The sequence below is a fragment of the Drosophila takahashii genome, chromosome 3L (genome assembly GCF_030179915.1).
Source record: "Drosophila takahashii strain IR98-3 E-12201 chromosome 3L, DtakHiC1v2, whole genome shotgun sequence".
Taxonomy (NCBI): domain Eukaryota; kingdom Metazoa; phylum Arthropoda; class Insecta; order Diptera; family Drosophilidae; genus Drosophila; species Drosophila takahashii.
Window position 1 is genome coordinate 17,011,546 of NC_091680.1, and position 13,197 is coordinate 17,024,742.

Consider the following 13,197-nt stretch of genomic DNA (forward strand, 5'->3'; position numbering starts at 1 on the left):
GAAAAAAAATATAATTTTCAAACATTGAATTCTCGAATATGTTATGATACACTTGAGTCAACATTGTTCTACAATTATTATAATTCAATTAGTATCAAATGAGCCGATCTTGAGCTGCCCACTCATGCGAAACGAATGCTATTATGAAACCGCTCTAATAACTAAGATAATGCCAATAGAGACCCCTCCGATCTGTCTGGCTGCTACAGATACCGTTACTCTGGCGACTGCACTACAATGACAACGTGAAAACCTGTTACACTTTTGACCAAGTTTTGTTCGCTAGCTGCTGACTCATAGCACAAAAACAAAAAAATATCGGGCGTGCGACGATCTTGCTAATTGCTAGGGGCAGAAAAACGAGGGGAGATATACCTGGGACTCGTGTGACTGACACCTGCGATTAGCTTTTAGCCCCCGCTTTTTTGCCACCAACAACCATCCCCCCTCCAAGCTCCATAATCGTTGAACCGAATAATTTGCATGAAACTCGGCTTAAACGTTTCACTCAGCGCAGAGAAAGAGAGGGAAAATAAAAAAAAACAAAGTTTCGGTCATTCACTTTGCCGCAGGTTTATTGTTGGCGTTTGTTTATCTTTGGCTCTTTCATCTCGAGCTGTGAACTTGTCAGTTACAGCAAATTTGCATTGTGTTAATTTAAAATATTCAATTTACTCGTTTGCTAATTTTATTTGAGGCATTTTGAAATGTGCAAAACTGGTACATGCATTTTTAAGAGCATTTTAACGATTATCGCACCCGGATTTAATTGCTTTTTAGCAGCACCAATGACGGTTAAGCAAAAGTTTTAAATACCTAAATTATTTACGAAAAATCCCAGTTAATTGACAATTAATTTGCAATTTGCATTCCAAATATATTACGCAAAAGGGATCTTATCTCGACCGCCTGTATTTATACTTTTTACGAGCTTAATTGTGGATAATTTATCATCGAACAGTTTGAAAGTAAAAGGTAACCCAAATTTTATATAATTTCAGGAATTGCTTATTTGGATTGGCTTAGGAATTTAAATTTAAATACGGTCGGTTTTATCAAGGCGATGGGAAACAGAATGAGAAAGCGACAACAACGGTAGGCGGAGAATGAAAATTGTTTAAATCAACTTTAATTGAAATAAATTGTCATATCATTTGCCCTGGAAATGGAAATGGACTCAATTAGATGCGGGCCATGTGCGGCTCTACTTTACTACATTACTTTGCCTATCCTAAAAAAATGCTCTTTCTTATTCTTCTACCCCTGGAACATGGAACATTATAAAGCACCATCAATCAAGGGGGGAAAATGAGAAATTGAAATATGACAAGAACCTATACAATCAGTCGAGGGATTGATGACCACTCTGGGTAATGGAAAAATGGAAAATCTACTTAAAAAATTGTTGGACACATGCCTAAATAGATTGTAAGACTAATTGAGTGAAAGTCATTTTGTACATGAAAATCATTTGAGATGCCAAACAACCTTCGAAGCGCTATAAACACAAAATAAACATAATTAATAGCAGGCATAAAGACCGAGAGAAATAAAAAGTGAGATATCTGCTTAGATACAGTGCGTTTCGTGATTTTAGCTGGATTTAAGATGCCGTTTTACTACCAATAAAAATCGAATTTAATTTTGCAGTTATTCTTTAAGATTTTTGGGTTTTTATCAATTATAAATTTATGCCCATTTTATGATTTTGGTAAGAAGCCCCCTTAAAAGTTTTACAATCTCGAAAGCCACTGTGTAATCTGTTTGGATTGAAATACAAAATCTTGACCAAAACTTTGCGGTTAAGTGCGCACGCACAATGGACTTCCTCTGATCTCTCTGCCTCCCGAATAACCCCACCTCCTCATAAAAACCACATCTGAAATACAATTTATGCGAGCCGCCGTCGACGTATAACAGTTTTATGCAATTTATGTGCAATTTTTCAATTGAAAAATCGCCGGACCAGGCCAGGAAGGTTTCACTTAATGCGACGCAATTTCAGTTTTATTTTTTTTTTACCTAAAATAATTTTTTCTTTTTCTCTCTCGGTTTGTTGAGTATTAAATTCGCATGTGCGAAACGTTTCAGATTTTAGTTACTACTACTGCCGCACGATGACAGCTACGCGAACTTTTAATTGCAATTAATTTGAGTGACATTTGCGAAATAAACTGAAACTATAAATCGATTCAGGGCGGTGACGACATTGAGCAATTGAAAAAATATTGCAAATATTATGGTGGTCATCTGAAAGGATGTGTTGTATTAAAGCTTTTGCAGCGAGAATTTCAAAGCAATTTAAGTAGAATGTTTAGAAACAAACCCCAATTTGAAAATGATGAAATACAAATAAAAAGTAATTAATTGAATATTTAAAAATTTTGGGCTGTATTCTGACTTTAAAAAAGCTTAAAAAACCGAAAAATGTTTCTTTAATCCTAAACAATTTCGTAACACTAGTTATCTCCTAAAAAAATGTAGCTATTGGTTTTTATTTATAGTTTCTTTACTAGGCCACTATTAAACCATTCATTTGACGATTCATTAATTCTCCATAAATACAAACTCCACAAAAAGACTCGTTCTGGCTTAAGCAACAAATTCAATGTCAAATCACCGGTCTGACATCATTAAAACCCCATCGTTAACCACAAACAGCAGCTTCTAGTGCCATTCATCAAAATCTGGTCTATGTTTAGGCCAGGCCAACTTCCTTATCAATCATACGACATGAGAGTAGTTTTTTACCCATAGAATTTGCATATCAAACGTACCTGCAAAGAAAAGAGAAGAGAAGACAAATGAAATAAATTAATAAAGATTGAAATTTATTCGCGGACGTGGGAAAATTTGCCGAAGATACAAGCCAGAAAAAAAGAGTAATTCTTGTTAACACATTGAAAGTATCAAATGAACAAGCAATAAATTGGGACCAGATAATTATATAATGACGGAGGCATTAAGAATATATTGTGTATGGTATATGTATTCGATTTTAATGAGAAAAATAACCATAAACACGACCAAAGTCAAGTGGAAATCGGGAGAAGCGAAAATCCGAAATCCAAAAAGCCGCAAATTCGACCCGCATTTTTGGTTTGGCTATCAAATTACCCCCGTTTCTCCCCAGCAAACACAATTGTCCCGCATACGAAAAAAAAAGAAAACGAAGTCAAAGTCAACATTTGGCTCTAAGAGGGGTTTATTTTTCCATTTTTTTCGGGGGGAACTTCACTTTACACACGTGTGACTACAACATTCAACATTATTTGTTGTCGTCTAAGCAAATAGGTAAACAAACAGAGACAGAAAAAGTGGCTGGGAGAGGTGTGTAAAACAAAGAGTTTGACTAATAAGGATTTTAGCACGAGCTAAGATTCGCCTTAAATCGAGAGTAAAACACACAGACAACTGCGACTGCAAGATGAAAGAACAAGTAAATAGTGGTTCAGAAAACACAGTGGCCGCAGATTAAATATTGTACTATTGGCTTAGGACAGCTATCACTAGAATTTTAGACGTTCTCAATAAGAAGCGAAAAAGGCATATTTTAGAAAAATAAAACTTTACTCATCTTAGCTGATTAATTTAATATTATTATATAAAATAACTGGTTACGTCTATAAAATGTTATAATTAAGATTTTCAAAATAAAAAAGTCTTACTAATATTTTTAGGAAATATTTTTTCAACAAAAGCTTATTGGTTTTCTCAGCTTTATGACAAAATTAAAATATAAAATAATTTGTAAAGAAAAAAGAAAACATGGGCATTTTTAATATTATTTTGTTCGTATTGGCTTATTTTACAGTACTCTGAATTGATATATTTTTGAGGTATATTTTTAGTGCAAAGCCTCTAAATATATATTTAATTTCCGAGGCACTTTCAGAAAATTGTTAGTGGATGATCCTAACAAACTATTGTAAACAACTCTAGTCGAGTGACCACTGTTGTTAGCAAAACGCTTCTGCAAAATGCAACTTCAGACGGCAAACAAACAGCGTAATAGAGCTGAGTTTGCTTTTTATTGTTGCTTGCCTGCGATATTTACGATTTGCGATGTTTGGCAATGTTTGTTTTTTTACTAGGGGGGTTTACTGAGTTTTTTTGCTTACCGGATAATACATTCCTTGCGGAGGAAGAAAAAATGCCCCTGAGCCCCACAGTTTGACGGCTTTTTATGTTCACAGTGGCGTCGCAAATGGTGTTAACTCCTCTCTGCTTTTTGCACTCGACAATTTCTCTGCGTGTATTTGTTGGGGGTTGGCCAACAACAAGGGTAGTTCACTATTCTTTTTTTCACTTATTCTCTGTTTTGCAAATATAACATTTGTTTTACAAATTCTATTTGATTTATTTTGATTATACTCTTGGTTTTTGGCACAATTTTGTTTCTCCTTTTCTTTAGATACACTTTGACTTTGACTACAAAATAAGTAAGTCAGAAATTAGGAAAAATAAAAATATATTTTGGAACACGCTTTTGCACTTTATGGGAAATTATTTCTCCGCACACGCAAAACTATTATATTTTTCAATGTCGCACGTGCGAGCGAGCGAGACGGGGCGCGACTGGGCGAAAGAGAGGGGACGAAATGGCGATATAAAGTACAAATTCTTGTTTAGTTGTTTTTATAGGGGTGGCTTTTTGCGGCCTCCTGGGAAACTGAACTGAAAACTCCCTGGATGTTTTAATTTTTCGAAACGAAAACAGAACCGAAACAGCGAGCCAAAGGGGAATGCGCAAAAAAGACGGCGCAAACGCGAGACAAAAGAGATGATGCGAATGAGGCGAGCAAGAGGAACGAACAGGGGGCGACCGAAAAGCAGACGGCTACAGTAAAAACTACGCAAATTTTGGGGATAATTTAGTTAATTTTTTTGTTTTAAGAATTTGACTTTAAATGTATTCTTCTTCATAATAAAACCTTTTCTAAAGTCATTTATACGTAATCGGTAAATCTTAAAATTGTATTGGAACCGGAAATCAAGTTGAAAAAGTAATTTAAATTATTTGGCTATGGCAAAAACAATGTGAAATTTTTGGCGAACAATTACTCCTTATCATATTACGATAAGAGGAATTTATTTGGAATTCGGTTGTGCTTATCACGTTTAAATATTGAAAATCGAACACTACTGAAATAAATCTACTTCGTGATAAGTTCACTTTATAGTGCGTTTATTTTATTTTTTTGAATGAAACGAGTTACAATAAGAATGCAGTCCACTTTATGGACCGTTGACTGTAGTCCCGATGTCTGCCTTTCGATTTTTGATCACACACAAAGGCCTTTGATTGTCTGCGTTACTACGCATCCCTGAGATACTTTTTTTCGCGCGTCTGCACTTTTCCTGGTATTCCGTGCGCTTTGACTTATGAAACGAAATTCATCATATGTTCTGAGGGGTTTATTTCCGACTTTATTACCGATTTTATTACAATTGCATATATATTTTCGCGAAAGGCGAACAAACAAAGCAGCTGAGAGAGAGCAGAGCAGAGCGATGCTGTCGCCTGAGAGAGGGAAAGCGCCAGCAGATGAGTGGGAAAAATCGAATCAGAATCTCGGGAGAGCGGCCAAGAAGGATGGCAGGATAAACGAGCAGGCGAAGCGGAGGCGGCGAAGGCAACAACACAGCAATGGCCACAAAAACATGTGCGCCGTGAATGAATTTTGTAGTTTGGGATGCTGCGGGCGGGCGGGGCGGACTCTTCTTCTTCGTTCGCCTGCTCCCAGCCGCATGGCATATATATTTATTTTTAACTTTTCATTTCATTTATCTCTGCGCGTTTTTCTCATCTCCTTCGCTTTTGGCTGATTTCGGCACTGCACTTTTCGCGTTTCAAAAATAAACACGGGTTTTCATCTTTTTTTTCAACACAACTTCCCCTCCCCCGCACTCGCTGTTATTTTCTGATTTTTGTTTTGTACCGTTTTGGCTGCTTTGTATTGATGCGCTGCGTGTGTGCGTTTGTTTTCACTTTCAAGCGTGCCGAGTTTCCGCTGGGAAATACGATTTTCCGCTACTCCGACACCCACGACTTGTTGCGAAGAGAGAGAAAACGTAAGTGTTATACGTAAGAGTCAGTTATACGTAAGTGTCGTTATACGTAAGTGTAAACGTAACGCCGGCTCTCCGTCATTAACTCAGTGAGAAGAGAGGGAGAGTGACAACGCAACTGCGGCTATCGATAAACGGTCGCTCTCTCATCCAATTACGGTGTGACCATGTCGTATGCGAGACTTTATCCCAAAAACTTAAGCAAAACGTAATGTTATAAAACGTATTATAGTCTCAGAGAGAGAGAGAGAAATCGCTCAGAGCGTAAAAACCCATTAGTGCTTTGACCCAATCGCAAGTAACGTAAGTGTACGAAACGTAAGTGTTCGGCGCTCTCTGCTGGAAACACGTTAGTGAATTGCTCAAAATTGCGTTGAGGATGCCACTTGTACTCGCTGTTCAACACTCGATATCGATAATTGTATCGAAATGTTAGGCAATTTTCAAATTTTAAAAACTTTTTATACCGAATTGGAATCTATATTTATACGAATAAAGTTTGTGTATTTAAAATTTAAAAGAAAAGGAACTTGAATTACATTTCCTCATTATTTGTATCATTTTATTTAATTGATTTTAATGGCTTCGTTAAACACAGGTTTTAAAGCAGCGGTCGGCAGCGTCCTATTAAGTGAGCATAGGAAATTGTTCTGCTCGAGCGCTGCCTCCACCAGTATACGTAGAACAGCGGTCTGCGCACACACACTGTTAAGCCGTCCCGTACAATTTTAACAGCTTTAAAACAGCGGTCGGCACACTCATACAATTACATTTTGTTTTATATTTGTGTGAGTAATTTGCACTGGGCAGCTCATCGATGTGTGTGTGCAGACCGCTGTTCTACAGTGTACGTGAGCGAGCAGCGGCTGAGCAGAACAAAACCCTATGCTCACTTAATAGGACGCTGCCGACCGCTGTTTTAAAGCATTAAAAATATAATTCAGATCATACAAGTAAACTCACAAGCAATTACATTACAATTACGATTACATTTTAATAAGTATAAAACTGCTTGTAGACAATTTTATCAATTTTCAGGATGAATATGTTTATTTATTAACAGGTATTTGAGATAAAATAAGAATTATTAACTTATTTTACAATCTCATTATTTTAACTCGTTTTTAGAGAAAGTGTAAAAATCTTAAGTATTTTTTCTGGTTAAACCTACTCTTATAACTCAAGGACTTGGACAAACTACTTTTAAAAGTCAAATAAAGTTATTATCTTAAAAATTCAGTTTTAAAGCCAAATCCAGCCAGCTTTACCGCATCCCATGTTTTTATTGCTGCAAAACGAGTGCCGTTTCGCCCTCTTAAAACTGTTAACCCGTTTCTGACCATCAAAAAGTCGCCTTCTGGCATTGTCTCAGTTCCCCGTCAGTTTTTCCCCTTTTCCCGCTTTTCCTCCCGAATATATGACCATCATATAGGCTCAACAAACAACGTCCGAGGTCCGACAAATCAAAAATGCGGCATGAGTCGACTCGGACAGGGTGAAAATTCTGCTTTGGTTTTTTGGATGGTACAGGGAAAATCGTTCTGCTACCGAGGTTTTCGGGGAAGTTGGGTGGTTGGATTATAGTCGGGTGGTCCAGTAAAACCAAATCAAAAGTGTCAAGCCTCATTTTAGGTTGTCCAGGACAACACTTGTCAAGACACAGAGAAAAAATCCTTAAAACTGGTAAAAAAAATTTATTATCATTTTGCTTAAAAAATACACGCCAAAATCTGTTGAATATTTAACGGGTTTAAAAAAGTTGTTTTTAAATAAGCATTAGAAACTTTAAACCAATTTAAAAACTATAAAAGATAAAATACTAAAATAATCGTTGTTCTTAAATGATAGGTATAGGAATTATAATTTTAACATTTTTAATTTTATTTAAAAATAATAAATATTTTTTAAAAAAATTAAATAAATACAACATTTGTATTATTTTTATAAAACCCTTTCTGTGATGTAACATAGTTATAATTGATAATCTCCAGAAAATTTAATATAAAGATTTCTGGTATGGTAATACATTTTTTTTCAGTATATAACTAGCAACAAATAGTAGGCGTGGTTGTCGGGGAGGCTTATTAACGCGACGGACAACAGCAGGCGTCAGTTTGAAAGTGGAAAACAGGAGGAAAATCGGGGGGAAGTGGGTAAAAAGCGGGGAAAAGGGGAGTTGCAGATTTGAAATGCAAATGCATTCACAGCCAGAGTGAAAGAGAAAGGCGCTGGCTGACCGAACGAGATAGTCAGTCATAGAAAGTGAGAAAATGTTCGCTCGGCATCCGGAGCAAAAAGCTGCACATGATACGCCACCCCCTTTAGATTTTCCCCCTCCCCCGTGGACTTTCCACCCGCCACCCGCATAAATGCAAAAAGTCCCCACGGCGGTAACTTTTAAATCCCTTTTGGCCGGCAAATTGTCGCCAACACTCTGAAAAACGGTAGCCTGTAAAAATGAGCAACGTGCCTGGTTTCTCACCACTTTTCCCCGGTTTTCCACGCTTTTCCACGTTTTTCGGCTAAGCTGCTTGAGGCAGCCAAAGCATCGCGAAAAATTGAATGCAGGCGAGTCGAGGGAAATGCAGATAGGGTAAAGTATGGGAGATAAGTTATGAAAGTATCTTAAATGTGGAAAGGTAAAAATGGAAAAAAAGGGGGAATGGGATAAATCACTTTTAATATGCTTAATGGAAATGCGATGAAAAATGATTCAATCAAAGAGAATTGTGTGCGATACAAAAAAATACAAAAGTAGCTTTACAATGCTTACAATACTTATATCAAGAAAATATAGATAAATGAACAAGGTTCTAAATAAATTACAACTTTAAGGGAAAATAATAAAATTAATAGGTTTGATTGGGTAAATAAATAAAAAATTTATTAATTTCGGAAATTATGACAAAGAAAAAACTAAAACTAAAATATTTATTTTATAATCTTGGCATGGGAAATAGTGTTTTCAGAAGACATTTAGATTTAGTTTTATTTTATTTTATTTATTTTTATTTTATTTTAAAACTAATATTTATTGCTAAGATTATATTTATTACCAAAAACACCTTTTTAATGCATTGAAAAGCCATCTTCAAGATTATTCTCGCCTAATGTCTAAACTTTCGACATCCCCTTAAACTGCAGCCAAGCGCGACTTGGGGAAAACTAAAGGAAAATGCCTCACTCCTGTTTTCCCAATCCCCCCCTTTCACACACACACACCGCCTTTATCCCCCGGGAGCTGACCTGCCTCTGAGTTTGATATATGTAAAGAGGGAAAAGGGGGAAATGCGGCCAACTAACCGCAAACAATAACAAACGATGGCCGAAAGCGAAACAGAAGCTGTTTCTGTTTCAGTCTACACCTACACCGCCTCTTTGCCCCACCCCCCTGGAGCTACGTAGGCGGGGGGCGTGGCAGCTGCTGGGGGATCTGTCGGGGTGCCATTTACAAGGAGCAAAGGATTTATGATGCCTGTTATCGCGCCCAGAAAGCGCGAAGGACGCACAGCAGGGGAAAACGATGACAAAAGGTGCCCACTGGAGGGGGGTGGGGGATGTTTGGGAAAGTCCAGGGGGATGGGCTGGGAAAATCAGCAATGGCGTGGAAAGCAGATAACATCTCGCACGCAGCCAATAAAATATATACGAAAAAAAAAACAAAGCATACATTTTTGGGCCGGCTATTCAAATGAGAAAATTTAGTAAAAGTTAAGTTCAGGCTATAAAAATGTATATAAACAAACTCAAATGTAAAATACCTTTTTACAAATTTAAAGAATTATTCATAGTTAAGTAAGTTATTTAATTAAATATTTTCTTAATTGACGTTTTAAAATTAGGCTTTATACAAAAATTCTATATAATTTTCATGTAATATTTAAACCTTGGAAGCACTGTCTACATATGTTAAACAGGAAATGTAATGGCTTAAAAAAGGGGTTGGAAATGAGGAGGGTCTGAAAAGGGTTATTCTGTTTTGTTTGGGGCAGCATCCCCATAAACACATGTGTTCATTCACTTGGAGCGTAAATTGAAAAGCCTCGGGTTGAGCTTTTCTCCCCGCTCCAATTAATCGAGACTTTATGAGGTTATTTATCTCAGCCAGGCAAAACCGCCCCCATGACCTTGAGTGTTGCCATCAAATCTGCATTAATTAAATTAAATTCTGCTGCCAAAAAGAACGCATAGCGTCTAATTAAAAAGCCAAAAGCCGTTTGCCCATTTAGCAGAGGCTAAAAGTATCTATTACTTGATGCTAGTGGGGCTCTTACCGCGCCAGCCTCCTAAATTAGTCAATAAATTAAGGCAGCCAGAATGTTGCTGTTTCGCCGCTTTCCGCTCGCTCTTTTTCCTAACGAGCCAAAAACCATTGCATTAAAAAAACCATTCATTAAAATGGCGAAATGTGGCGCTCAAATTTATGGCCCAAATGGCAGGGAGACCTGTGCGTCGTCTCGAGTGGCTAAGGAAAAACAACCGGGAAAAAGAAACAGAAGCAGCTTCCTCACTCAGAAGCGGTTCAAATCTTTAACCGGTGGTTTGCGTGGAATTCCCTTGGATCTTTAGGTTTTTACCACAGAAAAACAAGCGAATAAAACTAGCAGGTGGACTTGGTCGCAAGGAAACTATGTATTTTTGATACCCTGTGTTATTGTATGGCTATACAAATTATTGATTAGAAATTATTAAAAATATAACTTAGGCTCTGTATTTATTACCAACTTTTTTTAGTATTACACCCTGGTTAAGTTTGTATTAATTTATATCCATTAGGTTAAATTTCTGCATAAATAGTTAGTTTTATTCCAAATATTTTCGGGTCTATTCTTCTATTATTCTTATTTTTGCTCGACATAATCGGTATTTTGTATGCCGTATTACTTTTCAGATTGTTCATTGTATTTAGTTAGGGGGTCGAGCAGAGCTGGGACCCACAGCGCCACAGTTCAATGCGCTCGCCATGCACTCAATTATAATTTGCGAGCGACTCTCAGACAGAAAGGCCGCCCATGGGACGATGATGACGCGTCATCAGGCCATTAGCAAAAAGCAACTCAGACATATGTTGGGGCAGGGAAAATTGGGGATAAAATAGAGCAGGAGGTGCACCAAAAAAAGTACAGGAAAAATTACAAAAAAAAACATTTTAAATAAAATTGGGAAAAATATTTAAAAGGGGAAATGATAATAAAATTAATGTAGAATTATGACAAAAAAACACACAAGAAAAAATTACAAAAAAAACATGAAAAATTAAATTGAGAAAAATATTTAAAAAGGGAAAAAATAATAAAATTAATGTAAAATTATGGAAAAAAAAAATTTGATAACCATTTTTAATAACATTTTTTTCTGTGTAGAATAAAACAAAATGAATGCAGAATTTGAGGAATGATAAAAGCATTTTGTAGGTCCTGGTTCGGGATTCCCTTCTCCATTTCCCTTGGTTGACTACCACAACTTTTCACCCATTTCCATTCATTTGGTTTGTGTATTATGTGTATGTATTTAGCTGCGGTCGCTTTTCCTTTTGCTTCGTTTGCTGATTTGCGTAATATTTCTGGATTTTAGTTGGGAAGATAATGTGTGTGGGTTTTTTCTTGGAAAATAAAATGCGGGTGCCTTCAACTATTTCCAAGCTCCCCAGGTAATGGCAATAAAAATAAATACACAAACATTAAGCTTAATTCGATCGATGGGGTGATAAAGTACGAGAAAACTGCCATAAAATCCGCAGCCACTAAGATGCCTCCCATAATGGATTTTCCACTTTATTTTCGATGGTTGTTTTTGGCACTCGCACACATAAAAATCTATTTGAAAAGAGCCGTATTATTATACCCGTTACTCGTAGAGTAAAAGGGTATATTGTATTCGTGCAAAAGTATGTAACAGGTAGAAGGAAGCGTTTCCGACCCCATAAAGTATATATATTCTTGATCAGGATCACTAGCCGAGTCGATCTAGCCATGTCCGTCTGTCCGTCTGTCCGTCTGTCTGTCTGTCTGTCTGTCCGTCTGTCCGTATGAACGCTGAGATCTCGGAAACTATAGAAGCTAGAAGATTGGCATTTTGCATGCAGATTCTAGGAATTCCTACGCAGCGCAAGTTTGTTTCAAAATGGTGCCACGCCCCCTCTAACGCCCACCATCGCTTATATACGATTTTAAAAATTTTAATATTTTGGAAAAGTAAAAATGCAGTTTTATTGTGTTTATCAATACCTATCGAAATGTAGAAGAAATTTTTCAAATCGGACCATTCGTTAAAAAGTTATGCGTGATCAACGTTTTCTATCTCTATCTCCATCTCCCTCGCACTCCCTTTACCTGAGTAACGGGTATCTGATAGTCGGGGCATCCGACTATAACGTTCCCTCTTGTTTTTGACTAAATTCCAAGGAGATACAATAAAATTCAATTGCAAACTTCGCTTTCGGGCAGCCGCAGAAAATGAAAACAAAATAATGAATATACTTTTCTTGGCCGGCAGAAGCTTAGAGACGCCGCAAAACTTGGCAAGTTCTTTTTAGCCACAAGGGCGCAAAAATGGGTTGCTGCTGCAGCAAACACATGTCAAATGCCCCGCCCCCTCCCTTCCGCCCCCACCCCTTTTTTGGCGAAAAAAACAAGTTTTTACTTCTAGGGGAAAGCTTTTCGAAAAACTTGCACGGACAAATGGCAAAACTGCTTATCTCAACAGAAAGCAAAAAGCCAAAAAAAATCACAAAAAAAAACACCAAAAATAAAGGACTGAGAGAAAAAGGGCGTAAAGGCGTTTCTTAAGGGGGCGTGGCAGTTGCACTAATGGTGCCAAGCAACCGGAAATGCCGCCATGCATGTCTGCCTCCATTTCAGAGGCTGTGTATCGCACTTCTTCCCACTTTTCCACCCAATTTTCCCCCTCATTTTCCTCGTCTTTTTTCTGAAGTAAATCTTGATTGCCTTTTGCTGCAAGCCAAAAAAAAAAGAATAAACTATATGTTTTTCCTACAATTCCCTCCAAGAAATCTCTCTACTTTCCTCAAACCCCCCTTTTTTATACAGTGTATATCCCCTTTTTGCTATGATAATTTCCGCAGTATTTTATACAAAAACAAATGGCAGACTGTCAGTTTGATTT

The 13,197-nt window shown here is 37.1% G+C and overlaps 1 protein-coding gene across 13 annotated transcripts in view; it reads right to left on the bottom strand.

Annotated features, from left to right (window-relative positions):
• Nucleotides 1-13,197, bottom strand: part of Rbfox1 (RNA-binding Fox protein 1) — a 95,354-nt gene that overhangs the window by 76,057 nt on the left and 6,100 nt on the right. For 2 of the 13 annotated variants that reach the window (XM_070214913.1, XM_070214910.1), the window contains exons 1-2: nt 5,943-6,093; nt 4,122-4,431 (exon numbers count right to left, since the gene is read on the bottom strand). The exons of 10 other annotated variants lie outside the window; for them this stretch is intronic. In XM_070214913.1, coding sequence (XP_070071014.1) covers nt 4,122-4,133 — 12 coding nt within the window. In that variant the 5' untranslated portion in view covers nt 4,134-4,431; nt 5,943-6,093. Of the gene's footprint in view, nt 1-4,121; nt 4,432-5,437; nt 5,901-5,942; nt 6,094-13,197 lie in introns of those variants that run through there. One more of the 13 variants, XM_070214911.1, reaches the window with a different exon arrangement.